Here is a 14,201-nt window from a genome sequence, read left to right as displayed (position 1 = left end):
GCCTGGAGAACGATTCCTGAAGACTACTTATAGAAATCCAGAGAAGCTGCCACACATACGAGCAGACCATATATTAACTTTCAAACTTGTTACAATTATATAAACTCTTTTTTTTGCCTTGTTTCCATCCATTTCTCATTTAGCAGTATATAAAGAAATGATTTGAGACTTTTGTCCTGTTTTGTACCTTTGAGGCTTGGAAATGCATCAAAAACCAGTCCAGAAACCAACGGGTGAAGTCAAGGTGGCTACATCCATCTTTTAAATACAGTCTGGTTATGCCACCAAATGTGAGACATTGAAATAAATATTGCAACAAAAGCTACACCTTTCTATTAAACAACTCACAGCGCTACCTGTCCTTCCTCTCCTCTGTGCCGTCCGTCACCAGCCTCCGTCTGTGCCTCCCTCCATCAAGAGGAGCACTTTGCAGAGACCGGTGACAGTAATAAAGTCTGACTCAGTGAGGCTGGAAAGGATGTAAATGAATGTAGATGAGGATGAAGAGTAATTGCTCACACAGAGTGCTGTGAAAGGTGTGTGTCAGAGAGAGTGAACCCTTTGGAGCTCTTAACTGGAAATGGGTGGCCCAGTCAAAGAGGAGAGACTTCAAATATCTGTTTCTCTATTAATGTTGCTGAATGGATGGAGCAGACGGGCGAGCGTCGGTGAATGATGGCAGATGCAAAAATAATGGGGAATGATGTCACAGAGGAAGCAGCAGAGAGAAAGAGAACGTTTTTAAGTAACAGGGAGGGAAGGAAGAAATTAAAGAAGGCGGCTATTATCTCACTAAATATTACATTTTTTGTATTACTGTTCATCTCATTCAGGAACGTACACTCATTCTGTTGGATAAGTGTGGAAAACTGATGTAAACACGCCAAAAAAAGTCTATAAAATGGTGCACACAACACCTACAAAAACTTCTGTATGGCAGACTACCTGACCTCAGTTTGGCCAGTCTCCTTCTCAAAGCGTACCAAATGGCTGCTTTGGCGTTTTCAGTGCATCCCTGGAAAGGTCTGCTTTGACCACATATTCCCTGCACTTTGAGATTTTACCACAGACATCAAACAAACATCAACTTCTGCAACCTGACTTTCATAACGAGGCACCTTCATCAATGACTTAGACCACATTACAGTTTTCCGTGGAAGGCTCCACCATGCCCATTCCTGATCAACACCTCTGGATCTCTTAGCGATTGTATTACATGCCAATTTATCCTCCCCTTGCAATAATTCCTGAAAAGCCAAGAATCTTTTGCCCACATAAAGACAATATTCACTCAGCATGGCCCTAGAGTCTAGATCAGGGATCTTGAACTCCAGGCCTCGAGGGCCAGTGTCCTGCAGCTGATTTAAATGGCTAAATGACCTCCTCAACATGTCTTGAAGTTCTCCAGAGGCCTGGTAATGAACTAATCACCAAGGGTGAGATCTAAAACCTGCAGGACACCGGCCCTCGAGGCCTGGAGTTCGAGACCCCTGGTCTAGATGGTTCATACAACTCTATCCTAAGCCATCTCCGGTGATCAGCACAACCCTAGCCTCAAACCCTAAAACCCACGACCCCATCAGATCAAGAGAGTGAGAGAAGAGAGTGAATGCAGTTAAATGTATGTTCTGGAAAACCATCCTCAGCTCCAGGGGAAAAGCACGACCTCGCAGGTTTCATTCACTGTCACCATAAATCAAAATCCCATTTTTGCAGCGCTGAAAACACAGTTTCACCCTCAGCTCATTAACGACCCTCAGGCGGGGCATCCATGTCAAACAGAGTCTCTGTTTAAGTCAAAGCTCCAGTCTTGTGACATGACCTTATGAGAAAGGGCCGTCAACATTAAGCTTAAATCTGCCACTTCCTGCAGGCAGACTCCGGGATGATCCTCTCTGTTGGAGCGTTAATTGTATGCAGATGCTTTGTTTATGCTTGTATTCATGATGTTGTCTGTGAGCTAATTTTGTCTTCACCATCCTCCGTTACACCCCTCTGCTCTCACAGGAAATCATTTGTCGCAGCGGCGTCACTCGGAGGCCGACTGGCCGTGGCAGTCAGAACAACTCTGTCACTTCTTATCTCCCGTCATAAGCACAAAACTCATTTGTCTAAAGCACTAACATGTCAGCCTCCCCCCCCCCCCAAGAGTCCTGTTGATGAATATGAGCTCCCCAACACATCACTCTCTTACCTAGCTTGAATTTCTCTCTCTGGAAAAAAACAAACAAACAATCCTCCTCATCCTTTTTGCTAGTTGTCATCTTACTCCTGGCATACACGACTACAACCAGCAGAGATCTGAGCCTTGCTCTTCTCACTATCGACTGCTTATGATGCTAATATAAGCATTACATTACTCTGCTTTGCATTTATTGTATGTCAGTTTGACACATTACATCAGCTTGGATACAAACGCATGTGTGTGTCTCAGTGTGTTTCTCTGTGTGTGAAAGAAAGTAGTATATCTTAGCTAAAGCAGTTACTACTAAGATAACCCCTAAAAAGGCCACAATAAAAGTCCTAAGAATCTCAAGTTAAAGCTTTTTACCTTCCCAAAAGTGAGTCCACCAACAAACAGCAGTTTTAACTCCTTATTAACAACATCGCAACAAGAGCCGCACCTATAAAACAAAAGGCCACGCACTCACACACATCAGCCATTTTCCCACTTTAGATCCTAACCGAGTATTCAAGGCTTTTGAAGGCGGCCACTCACCCATCACTCGGAGCCGGTCTGCGCCCACCACCACCTCCTGCTCATCGGCGGAGAACAGGAGCTTCCCAGAGGTGGATTTCACTTCAAACATCTTGCCTCGTGCTTTAAATCCACTGGATCCTGAACCGAAGGAGAAGAGAAGAGAGAGGAGACATCAAAGAGGAGGGACTGGAGCTGATTTCTTACCGAATTACCCGAGAACATGAAAAAAGCACCCTGGTGGAAGATGTGGGACTTATGACCAAACCTGTAATATTGATTTTGTTGTGATTCATGAGACTACTGAGAAAATGTCCAACAAACCGATCCGGTCTTTAAGTCTGACGTCATTAGCTGTGCCTGGGCCCAAACTCAGCTGCAGGCCCCAAAGTCAAATGAACACTGCGGCATCACAGAGAGTTAAAAACTGTCTAAATTCTTTCATCTTTAATAAAATGTTACATCTCTACCAGGTGTAACATCTAAGTTTAACATCTAGGCATCCATGAAAACAGAATTTATTACATTTAACAGAGTTAGAAGTTAGCAGGAAGTTAGCTCGCTAGCTTCCATCTAAACATGACATAGCATGTTCTGACTGAGGGATTTCTGAAAAAATTAAGACGTACAGCTTTGCTATCACTTCCAACATAAATGAAGACAGAAAATTAAACAGCGGTGGCTTTTGTTGGTTTACTGAAGTTGGGCTAGCTGGTATATAATGATGCTACATGATCGCTAGCAACACAGCTATGTTAGTATAGCATAAACACAGTGAAGCTGGAGGATGAACGCTGACTTTTTTCCATTCAATAAAAGTTAATGTGAGGGTTCCCGATGGTTAGGGACAAATGCAATCGCATGGCAGGATGCTGTAAACGGACCAAACTTCAGTCAGGAGAACAACTGAGATCATACGAGGTTAGTCATTTATATACTGCTGCTGGGCTGTAGTTACATCGTAAGGTTTTAAAAACTAAGCTTTAAAATGAACAGTGATAATAAAAACCGAGAGAGGCCGACAGTCATCACTGACTGTTTTTAGGGGCTTATTGAGATTAAATAGAACAAGATACAAAGCATTAATATATGTTAAGAACATACATACATAATATATGTTAAGAACACAACAGCCTTAATAAACAGTCATTTTTTATCACTTAAAGACCGGATTAACTGTGTGTTCTGATCAAATGTAACCAGAGTCAAAGGAGGGATAGACATCCCCTTTGCTAAAGAGGCCACAGGTGTGATGTCATATTTAATCGCAGTGCCTTGTGATATTGTTGTTTGGTCACCAATGCCTAATCCCATTAGTGGAATTGCTGATCATTAATTCATATTGAGCAGACGAGTAAATGCCAATGTCAAGTGGCTTTGAAGGACAGGAAGAATGAAAATAAGGCAACAGTCACATATCAACTAAATGTCACTGTCTTTTCCTTTTATTTGGAATTTTGTTGCTATTCCTAGTTTATAAATTAGAAACAAACCGTTCTGATCTAATTAGAAAGCATGAATTATTCAGCCTAAGCCAGTTTAAGATATTACATAGAACAGAATAAACAAGGAAACATCTCGAGTCTAGTTGTGATCAAACGTTTAGAATTCCAACCATCCAGTTGTGACCTGTTGGTGGAAGCAATCCTCTCTGCAACACGGTTGTGCAAACCAGACATATTTCACTGAACGTGTGCCGGAAAGATCCTCATGCGCCAGCTGACAAAACTCTGACTGGTGTCACAACAAACAAGAAAATGTAGACAACTCCACCCAATCCCAAATTGCTTTGTCTCACGCGGTGGTAGAAGACACCCAACGCAGAGGCTGACTGATTGACACGCGCACAATTGATTCTGTCACTCTCCATCTGGGGTGTGGAGTTCCTCCCCGTACACCAACGCCGCTTAGTCATCAACGCATCCGAGCAGACTTCATCTTCCTCCTCTTCAGACTCGGGAGGCAAATGTCAGCTTGCTTTTTAATGTGAGAGACGCCTCCCGAGCATGTTTACGCCGAGTGATTTCACCAAAAACGGTCAACTCGATCAACGTGACAGGTGGCGAATGAAGAGATGTAAAGAAGAAAGCACAATCACAGAGTAATGGAGGAGAAACTGAGACCTCTTCTGGCATACTTAAAAGGATCAGAGGAGAAATAAAATCACGACGTGTAAATGCTTAATTATAAATAAGGCAATGACTTCTGATAGCAGGAGCAGCTGCTTCAAACATGAGAGTCTGGATTAGAAACGGTTCTCAGAAAGAAATTTGGGAGTTGCAAAATATTTCACATGCTGTAGAAGAACATATGCTAAACAAATGTTCCCTTCACATTCTTGAATCTTTGCAATATGGAATAATTTTAGCTTATCAGACCTCAAAAATTCACTGTGATGGAGAAGTGATCAAACTACTTGACTTTGAAATATCTCCTGTGAATATTTTAAAAGCTATAAGAAGTTATTTGTTGGGTAATGGAGCTTACACTAAAGCCTGTAGTATGAAGCAGGATTAGGTCGCAGTCATATGGGCCTAAAGACCTCCAGCTGGTGACCCCCAGGCAACTTGCAGTTGCTGGGGAAAAAGGTCTACTCCCTGACTGACTGGTGATTGGTTGCTGAAGGTTGCACAGATGGAACCAGAAACCTCCTTCTGATTGCTTTGGTCGTTACCAGACTGCTGTGGCTGCAGTTTGGATGGAAGACGCCGAATTGTCTGCAAACAATTTTTCTTTATACGTGAACGGTCTCCATTTACAGTTTTAAAGTTTCACTTAGTGAGTCGTTATTAATAGCAGACGAGCTAGCGTCTTTATTGCAACCAATGTGAGACTGTGGCAATCTAAACCTGACCAAAGCAGTCAAAAAGAGGTACGCACAGAGGGTTAACAAGGAGTGTGGTAACTCTGTGGTAACTTATGCTGAAGAGCCAACCTTCGCTGGAGTAGATTATCTTCTGAGTATTAGATTCGAGGTACAAAACCGATCGGTTCTCTGATCAGCACCTTTTCTGGAGGATTTCTCAAACCTTGCTGAGCTTTTGCTGCAGCAGCTGCTCTGCTGTACAAGCTGTGTTTTGGGTTCAATCTGCATATTTTACAAAGATAGTGCAAACTGTAATTTTACAAAAATAAAGCTTTGCCGCCAGTACAACTGTCCATGTTTGTGACATAATTTCCTCTAGGGATCAATAAAGAATTCTGATTCTGATTGGTTAGATCCACCAACACTGCCATTCTCGTGTGAACATGCTGACAGCTAGACTGTGAAACTCTGTGTTGACTTAACAACTTGGTAATCACCATCATGTGACCATTTAGTCCAGTTGGCTATATTTTTGTTATCTGGTTTCACTTTCACTGACATGAGCAGAGTATGTCAAACTTGTCCTTGTGATGGGCTGACGACCTGTCCAGCATATAGCACACCTAACCCTATCACGGCCCGGATGGACTCCAACCCCTTTGTCATCCTGAATTGGATAGCAATAGAGAAACTGAATGGACGGAGGTTTTGAAAGAATTGGTCCAATTCTTAAATGAGCCTCATTGCGTGGCTGCTATCTTTGCCATATCTCTCTTCTAAGACAAGTTTTAATCCCAAACAGCTTTCTGGCAAAATGAAGGTCAAGTAATAGAAGACAAAAAGGCGTCACCAGTTCCTGTAACATAGTTCATGAATAAACCTGAGGGGAAGAATCAAAGGAACTCAGATCTACTCCAGTTTAACCGCTGCCTGTGAATCTTTGCAGATTCTAATGAAAACAATGAAAATCAGCGTTTCTCCGGCCGAGTCTTACCTGTGACGAGCTGTGTGAGCAGCTTGTTGTTGTTGTTGACGATATTGACGGACACATTTCTGGATGACTGCAGGAACAGTGGGCGGCCCTGCGGAGAGATCGACCAGGTAACTCATTTAAAGCAAGGTGCAACTGTCATCAAGCTGCTAATGCTTATGCTTCTTCCTGCTCCTTTTTGAACATGGACGTTATTTGGAGTTGTGGTTGCTCGTTTTCCTTTTGTTTGCTTTGTTCATTTGTCTCTTTTAATTCTATTTTTTTTATACTTTTTCAACATGTTCAAAATAAAGATTCAATCAATCAATCAATCAATGCTTATTTAATCATGTGAAGTCCAAGTTTTTATCGATGAGGACAAGTAACCCAAACCCTGTTTAAAAAACTAGTTTTATCTGTTTCAGTTAGAATCTTTATTTTTCGTCCTCTGATTGCTGAGACTCTGGGATATTTTTCAAAAGCCAAACATCATACATTTTAATATATTTATGTGTCCAAATTTACGATAAGGGTTACTTATCACCGACAGCGACTTAGACTAAGGTATAAACACGAGTCGGGGACTGAAAAAAAATTAAAAGGAGTACAAAAAAAGAATGGGCCACAACCACTGCTTCATCTTCAACCTTTTATAAGATTTACTTTGCTTCTTCACATCACCTAATTGCCTTGAATTTTTTGGGCTTTCAGCAAAGAAATTGGGTGCAGTTGATTTATAACTCAATACAAAATAAGTGGTGATTGCACGCGAATCCAGATTACCTTCGCTTCATAATAGTTGAAAATTTTAAATGATTAAAATCCAATATCTAATGTTGATGGTACAATTTTATACTGTACTGTGATATAAGAATGCAATATCTAAGGATGATGTTACAACTGAACCACTAACCAGCATTTAGCTGAAAGCACTCCCACTGCATGGCCATCGACTCTCTCACGCTTGCATTGCGTTTGATTTTGTTGCCTTATGTCTTTGCTGTGCTGGTCTTATATGGCCTCAGTCAGCTGCTAGATAATGAAAGTACAAATGCATCCACACACACATAGAGATGGCCACAAAGGTGTGACTTCAGACACACACACCGCCATAACTGTCCGCACTCAGCCTCCTGCTCCGTTTGATAACTTCCATTTCCCAGAGTGCCCTGCATTAATCTGTAATGCTGATCACGTTGGACACTCTGCGCTTTCTGTGCCCGACTAATCTTCATGCCTCAGTCAACTTCTTAATTAGAGATAACGGCCTGACCATTGTGCTGCGCTCGTAGCCGAGGAGGGGATATGCCTTGTGTGTATATTACAGATAACATTATGGCTCTTGCCAAACTTATTGAAGTTCCCACAGTAAATACATCCAATATATGATACACAAGTAGGAACTTATTACAATAACAATGAGGTGTGCACTGAATGTAAAACTAATAAGTTGGAGAACAGTTGACACTTTGTGTTGCATTAACTGTGGACTCGTTTCTGAATGTCACTTTGACAAATATTGCCCAGGTGTGTGTGTAAAGCACTTTTAAGTAGTTTTAAAACAGTGTCCTGAGGTAAACAGACTGTACTTATATACTGCTTTTCTACCCAAATTGAGCACTCAGAGAGTTTTCGTACTACAAGCCTCATGCTTCGACATTCACACACAAACGCACGTTCTGATGGATGAATCACGGCCAACTTGGGGTTCAGTATTTTGCCCAAGGATCCTTCGACATGCAGTCAGAGGAAGCCACAGATCAGACCACCGATCTTCCAATTAGTGGATGACCCACTATGAACCACAGCTGCCCCGAGGTGCCATGGCAGTAAGGTTAGATGTATTAATTTTTAACAGTGCGTACTAGTCGAAAGAAAGAGATAATTCACTCCAAAGAAGATAAAGTATCTGCAATTCAAAGTTTCCCCTCAAAAAAGGGAATTTATTGACTATTTCCAGAGTTTTCTACTAGTTGTTAAAGATTTTTGGTTAGGAGAAACAGATACCAGTGCAAAAACACTCAGAGCCCAGGTTTATAAGTGCTTCTGAGTCAGAAAGATACTAGAAGCTATCTGACTGGGATGCACTTAAACATCCTTAAAACTGCAGTGAGTTTCTTTACTGACAGCTCAATGCAAAGCGGAGCGAAAGCCTACCCAGACACACAAGACGAACGGGAGGTGACCATGTGTTCCCAGACAAGCTGAAGTACTGGAAAACCTCATAGCCTCCAGCTGAACAGCTCTAAAGAGTGAGCAGAGACTCCCCAGCATGCTGAGGCACAATAGCAAACTTAACAGTGTTTACAGTGAGCTTCACTTAAATGCATTTTTAATAAAGAGTCACAATAATGACCAGAAATATAAGGAGGAGACGCGGCACTCCAAGAATCCTGAATAGAAATGCTAAAGATCACAGCTGCCCTTTTTCTATTAGCTGATCATGTTGCACTGATGCAGCAGTAGCAACAATCAGAGGGTCAAAGAGAAGGTTGTCAAGAATTCTCTGGAAAATGCTGCCACCATTCCCGGAGCATCCCGCAGAGCTCCTTGGGCTCTGACTGAAGCAACTGTGCTCCCCTCATCCATAATGTGAATCCGGTTAGTGGCTTCATTGGATGACAATGTGATTTTTAAACCTTATTTTGGGTCAAAGTGTGCAAACCTTTGAATGGGCTTTTATCAGATTTGACCTGCATTTCTATACACTCAATTGGAGTGCAGAGCTGCAGTAACCACTGAAATTGAATTTATGGCGCTCGTTCCTCATTTAAGTGCAGACTTCAAAATAACCATCTGGATTCTTTCCAAGATAACTGCTTAGATTTGCTTTTAGAAGGACTTTGACAGTGACAGAGACGGTGTCTCATACAGAGATCATGCTACATGATGCATTTTGTGTTTCATCAGCCATACAGACAGGACTTGCTATGATAAGGTAAGGACAAATGACAGACTACTCACTTGCCAATCACAGGCTTTTCCTGACAGGAAAGTTAAACAATGGCTCAAATAAAACCGTTAGCTTTTAAATCTTTCCACTTTTAGGCTTTTTCAGGCCACTTCTGAAAACAAATCTTCAAAGTAAAACAGGAAAACCAACCCAAGAGAACACTGAATGAAAAAAAAAAACACTAAACAAGAAGTCCAGGACATGGAAACACACAGTGCTAAGGAAGACTCACTACTAGAATACAGAAACACTGGAAACAAATACTCAATGTTCCAGGAAATAGACTAGCCCTGGCGCTTATTTCTCAGTCTTCCATGTCATGTAGTTTTTTTGCAGTCTGAAACTGGCAGAACTCACTGCAACTCACTGCAGGTCCTGCTTGTACAGAATCAGTTTAACTAAGCTTTGCCTGCAAATCTGCATCCAATTGTTTAACATCACTTTTGAGGAGCTGAGAGAGAGTCCACGTTATATTATTCATACATTTCCTGAATATTAATGTTGTGTGGAATGTAAAGTTGGAGATAGCAGTCATCCCTACTGCTATTATGAATGCAAATCTAGTGATACCAATGTTTTAACTATATCACTGGCTCATATATTATTAATACTAAGCACTAGAGATATATTATAATATATCACTAATAGAACTGCCTAGAGTATTTTTTTGTTTTCAGCCTGTTTGCAGTTTGGATTTGATTTTCCAGCCCTGGAGGATGCTTCATGTTAGAGCGCTAGCTGAGGCTGGCTCCAAAAGCAAGTCGAACCTCACAGACTTCCACGTATAAATACACACTAAAAATGCATGTTGCCAATCTGATATAAAAATGGGAACAGCCTCTATGGATAGTTTCCCCCTTTGTAAGAAATGTAAAGTGGCTGAAATTTATTTTTTTTTTTAACTTGTAGCTGGAGCTGCAAATTCCAGTCACTAAACTGAGCCTGTGTTTGTGCTGCTGGAGCCTTTTGAACAGACTATGTTATATTAAAAATCCGTGCTTCAGTTTGGTAGATGGTTCTGTCACAGGCGACCTTCAGCAGTCACTGGGACGTCAGCGTCATGGTAACGGTCACTCTGAGTCTGTGGGCTCTCTACTTTTACTTATTTCCTGATGGATTCTTAGTTTTCTGTGTTTATAACTTCTTCATGTTTTTTGGGTGCATTTAGTCTCAATATCTTATTTCCTGGTTATGTTAGCATTTATTTCTTCACTCAGCGTTTCTTGTCCCATCCATCCATCCTCTTCAGCTTATCCATTTCAGGGTTGCAGGCGGCTAACACAGGTCCGCTTGTGTCAATTCTCCAAATATTGATACTTGCTTGTAGTTTTACTTCCCTCTTTTTTCGCAACTTCGCAACAGCCTCAATAATCCGCTCGCCTTTCGTTGAATCCCACCTGTTTTCCATGTCTGCATTTTGGGCCCACAACATCACACTCCACATGGTCTGTATAATCTGTATAAACGTCATAGCAGAGACAGAGACAAGTAGCTGCAGCAACAAAAGGATTGCTCAGAGTTTGAGTGAGCAGCACGCTCAGCCTAGGCTGATTGTACTGGACATGTACTGGTGGAAGGAAACCCATCTCCAAACAATCAAGGACCAGCTTGGGCTGACTTCTGTAACATAACTGATTACAGTGTCATCTGCATATTGTTGTATTCTGGTTTCATTCCTATATAAAAGCAAGTTACTTACAAAATTAGTTACTAGGTTAAGTAACTTTATATAAATTTCTGTTTATGTAGAAAACAAAAAATGTGCAATTTTCAACAGTTAAATTTTTCTATTTCTGCAAAATTCCATTGAAGACAGCAACTGTATTTGCAGAGTATTTTCACACCCGTTCCCCATCTTCAAAGCAAACACTGTGAGCTCATTGCATAAGGCTGCAGTAATTTTGGTCGTGGTCATTGCTCGGTGTTAGCGACTGTGATCAAAAAAGCCAAAAAAAGACCAATGGGTTCATATTTTAATCTGGACCAAACCATGGAGCTGTCATTTCCTTGGGTACATAGCAGCCACACTGATTTTAGGTTATGAATACTGACATAACTATTCAGACATTTCTTATTACTTCTATGGCAGTACACAGCAGATGCCAGTACTAATCGATGAGTTTAGCCAGCAGCAAATATTCTTGGTTAACAACGAGTCCTGAGCTTTAAAATCATCACCGTGTTCCAGCAGCAGGTCGCTTATCGTTCCATCTTCATGTAGGGTTTTTTTCCCCTGAGATGCCTCAGAGAGGCTACAGCAGGAGTCCTTCAGGGCTGTTTGTGTACACTACACGTGTTTAGTTCATTGCAGTGCGGTGCCTTTGATCCGCTCGGTCTCCCTCTTCTCTTTGTTACTAATGGAACAGACCATATTACTCCCAGCAGGATGCCTCTCACACAGAGAGGAATTTGGAGGGAAAAATAAATAAAAAATAAAATAAGAAGGGAGAGAGGAGTTAGGCGAGAGACCAGAAGAGAGATGTGTGAATTACAGTTGGTTATAGAAATGTTTCTTGGTGGCAGAGCTGCTCCGGGGGTTGAATTAAATCTCGGTGAGATGGGCCAAAGAACCAATATGTCCGGAGTAAAACATTGGCTGATTTTGGAAATTTGGGTTGAATGAAAATAAATCCACAGTGTCGAGGCTCACTTTGAAGAGCTCAAAGGTAATTTCAAGATGCAGGAGATGAGCAGTGACTGAATAGGTCTGGACGGTTGACTAATCTATGAGCTTAGTTACTCAGTTATCGTTTTTAAAAGACACCATATTTGTAAATATTCTAAAAATATCTGGTTTATTTCAGTTTTGTCCTTTTGATATTCAGGATCGGTTCTTGTCCTCCAACCAAACCATCACATTGGTTTTTTGTTCTCATACTAAGTGTTCCTGAGACATCAAACTTTTCTTTGGTAAAGCTCAGATCTGAAAGCAGTTAACGTGGACGAGGTATAAACACCTTTGATTTGGAAAATGCAGGTCCTACACACCTTCTACGTGCACTTTGTTAGAGCTCACTTATCTTTACATGCACATAACCACAAGTCATAAAAACAGGTCGACACAGAACCAATCCAACGCTTTCTGAGAATTTCTGACAGTCTGCATTTAAAGGTTGATCAGGAACGAGCTCATAAGAGACACACGTCATTATTAGTTGCCTTAACACAACAGTTGTATTAATTAGTAAATGTCAGTGACTGAGAGAAGCATGTGTGTCTGTCAGTGTGCTTCGGTCACCATAGAAAGACATTTAGACAGTTCACAGAGATACTTTAACTTAAGTCAACATTTATTTTGATTTACTGGAAAATGCACAAGAGTGACTCTCTGCTGCTACATTAGATATTTAATGTTTGAGGGTTTAAAGGGTTAATGATGGATTTTTACGCCTCAGTATGTATCTATAAAAACCTGATGCCCACTAGAAAAGATTCTGGTTTTCCCAGGATAGAGGGTGGTCTCTGCAGAGACAGAGACCACCCTCGCTAACCTCTGATATCATTTGGCTCTACAAATATGGCTGAAATATGACCGAAACCTGCTAACCTGAGGGTGACGAGTTAAATGCGTTTTAACCTTCTAGATTAAAGTACTCGAGAATCTTTAGTGCCAACCGATTTACCGATGCTTCTAACGGCCTGACTGATGGCAGCTCTTCTGGAAGTCTCCTCTTATGTCAGCCCCGAAGCAGCTAACGATGGTTAGATTAAAAGTTTTGTACAATTAGTTGCCAGAAGAAGTTTGCTGCACTTGACGCCCCTGATTTGAATAAAATAGCTTGAACTTGAACTCTATGCAAATGCGGAGCAGCCAACTTGTTTCCCCTTCACTTTAAACACAACAAAGAAGGCACTGAGGACCTGCTGACAGAGACACGTCTTACAGCAGCTTTCTGTCGCACTTTGATAACAACGGTAACTTCACTTAGACAAGCGAAGCATAAAAGGAAGCAGGAAGAGGAGCGTTGGGAAATACAGAGCGGACTGCTAAATTTTTATTTAGCGGTTGTTGTTTACCCACTCCTGGCCGACTGTGTACTGGTCTTTTCCCATCGCCTCCTCCTGGTTATCATTATTCCTCTCATATCCTTTGCTCAGTCATCCATCCCTCTCTCTGTCCCCTTAAGCTCTGCTGTTTTGTATTATGTCCCGTCTTTTACTTGCCACTTGCCCTTTCTGTTCTCAATCTGCTTTTACGTTCATCCCTCTTCACGGTACAAGAGCAGAAGGCATGATCCGCACTTTCAGCGCTGGTCTGGTATTCATATTTTATGAGCTGTTTTGCTAGTTATCGGCCATCTATCCTGATAGACGAGTTCAAACTTTGGCTTTCACCTAACGAACATGTGGGAATGCAGAGCCCAATTTATGCTCTGGGGATTTGTTATCTCCTGTTCCTGCTTCTTGGACAAGTAGTGAAACCCTTTTATTATGAATATTCCACAGTGCTATGATACTGCATTGCAAACACGGTGTGTTTGTTTGAGTTGGTGTTGAACTTGGCTGTCTCCTGCACGCCGCCTGTCAAAGCAAGCTTGCTGGTGTTCTGATTCAGTCCTCCTCCATCTGTCTCGCTGTTTCTGTCTCTATTACTGCTGCTCCTTCTTCCTCATCTCCATCTCCGTTGTTGATATGCTCTCCTCCGCTCTCTGACTCACTCCTGTATCCCCTCTGCATTATCGGACCATCTGTCCACTACCTGCACCACAGCAATGATTGCTCCCAGAGTAGAAAAGACAAAGGGAGAGAGACCCTATCGCTTTATTGTGCCCAT

At 41.6% G+C, this 14,201-nt stretch overlaps 1 protein-coding gene across 5 annotated transcripts in view; it reads right to left on the bottom strand.

Moving 5' to 3' along the window:
* Positions 1–14,201, bottom strand: part of sgcd (sarcoglycan, delta (dystrophin-associated glycoprotein)) — a 421,531-nt gene that overhangs the window by 84,641 nt on the left and 322,689 nt on the right. For all 5 annotated transcript variants that reach the window (XM_085289871.1, XM_085289872.1, XM_085289874.1 and 2 more), the window contains 2 exons: positions 6,499–6,586; positions 2,720–2,839 (listed from right to left, as the gene is read on the bottom strand). In XM_085289871.1, coding sequence (XP_085145997.1) covers positions 2,720–2,839; positions 6,499–6,586 — 208 coding nt within the window. The remainder of the gene's footprint in view (positions 1–2,719; positions 2,840–6,498; positions 6,587–14,201) is intronic.

The sequence above is a fragment of the Mchenga conophoros genome, linkage group LG10 (assembly GCF_057382185.1).
Source record: "Mchenga conophoros isolate Kocher_MC1m ecotype Shallow Benthic linkage group LG10, M_conophoros_male_GT1.1, whole genome shotgun sequence".
In the NCBI taxonomy this organism is placed as follows: Eukaryota; Metazoa; Chordata; class Actinopteri; order Cichliformes; family Cichlidae; genus Mchenga; species Mchenga conophoros.
Note: the sequence above shows the minus strand (reverse complement) of the source record. Positions and strands in the feature narration are given on the sequence as shown.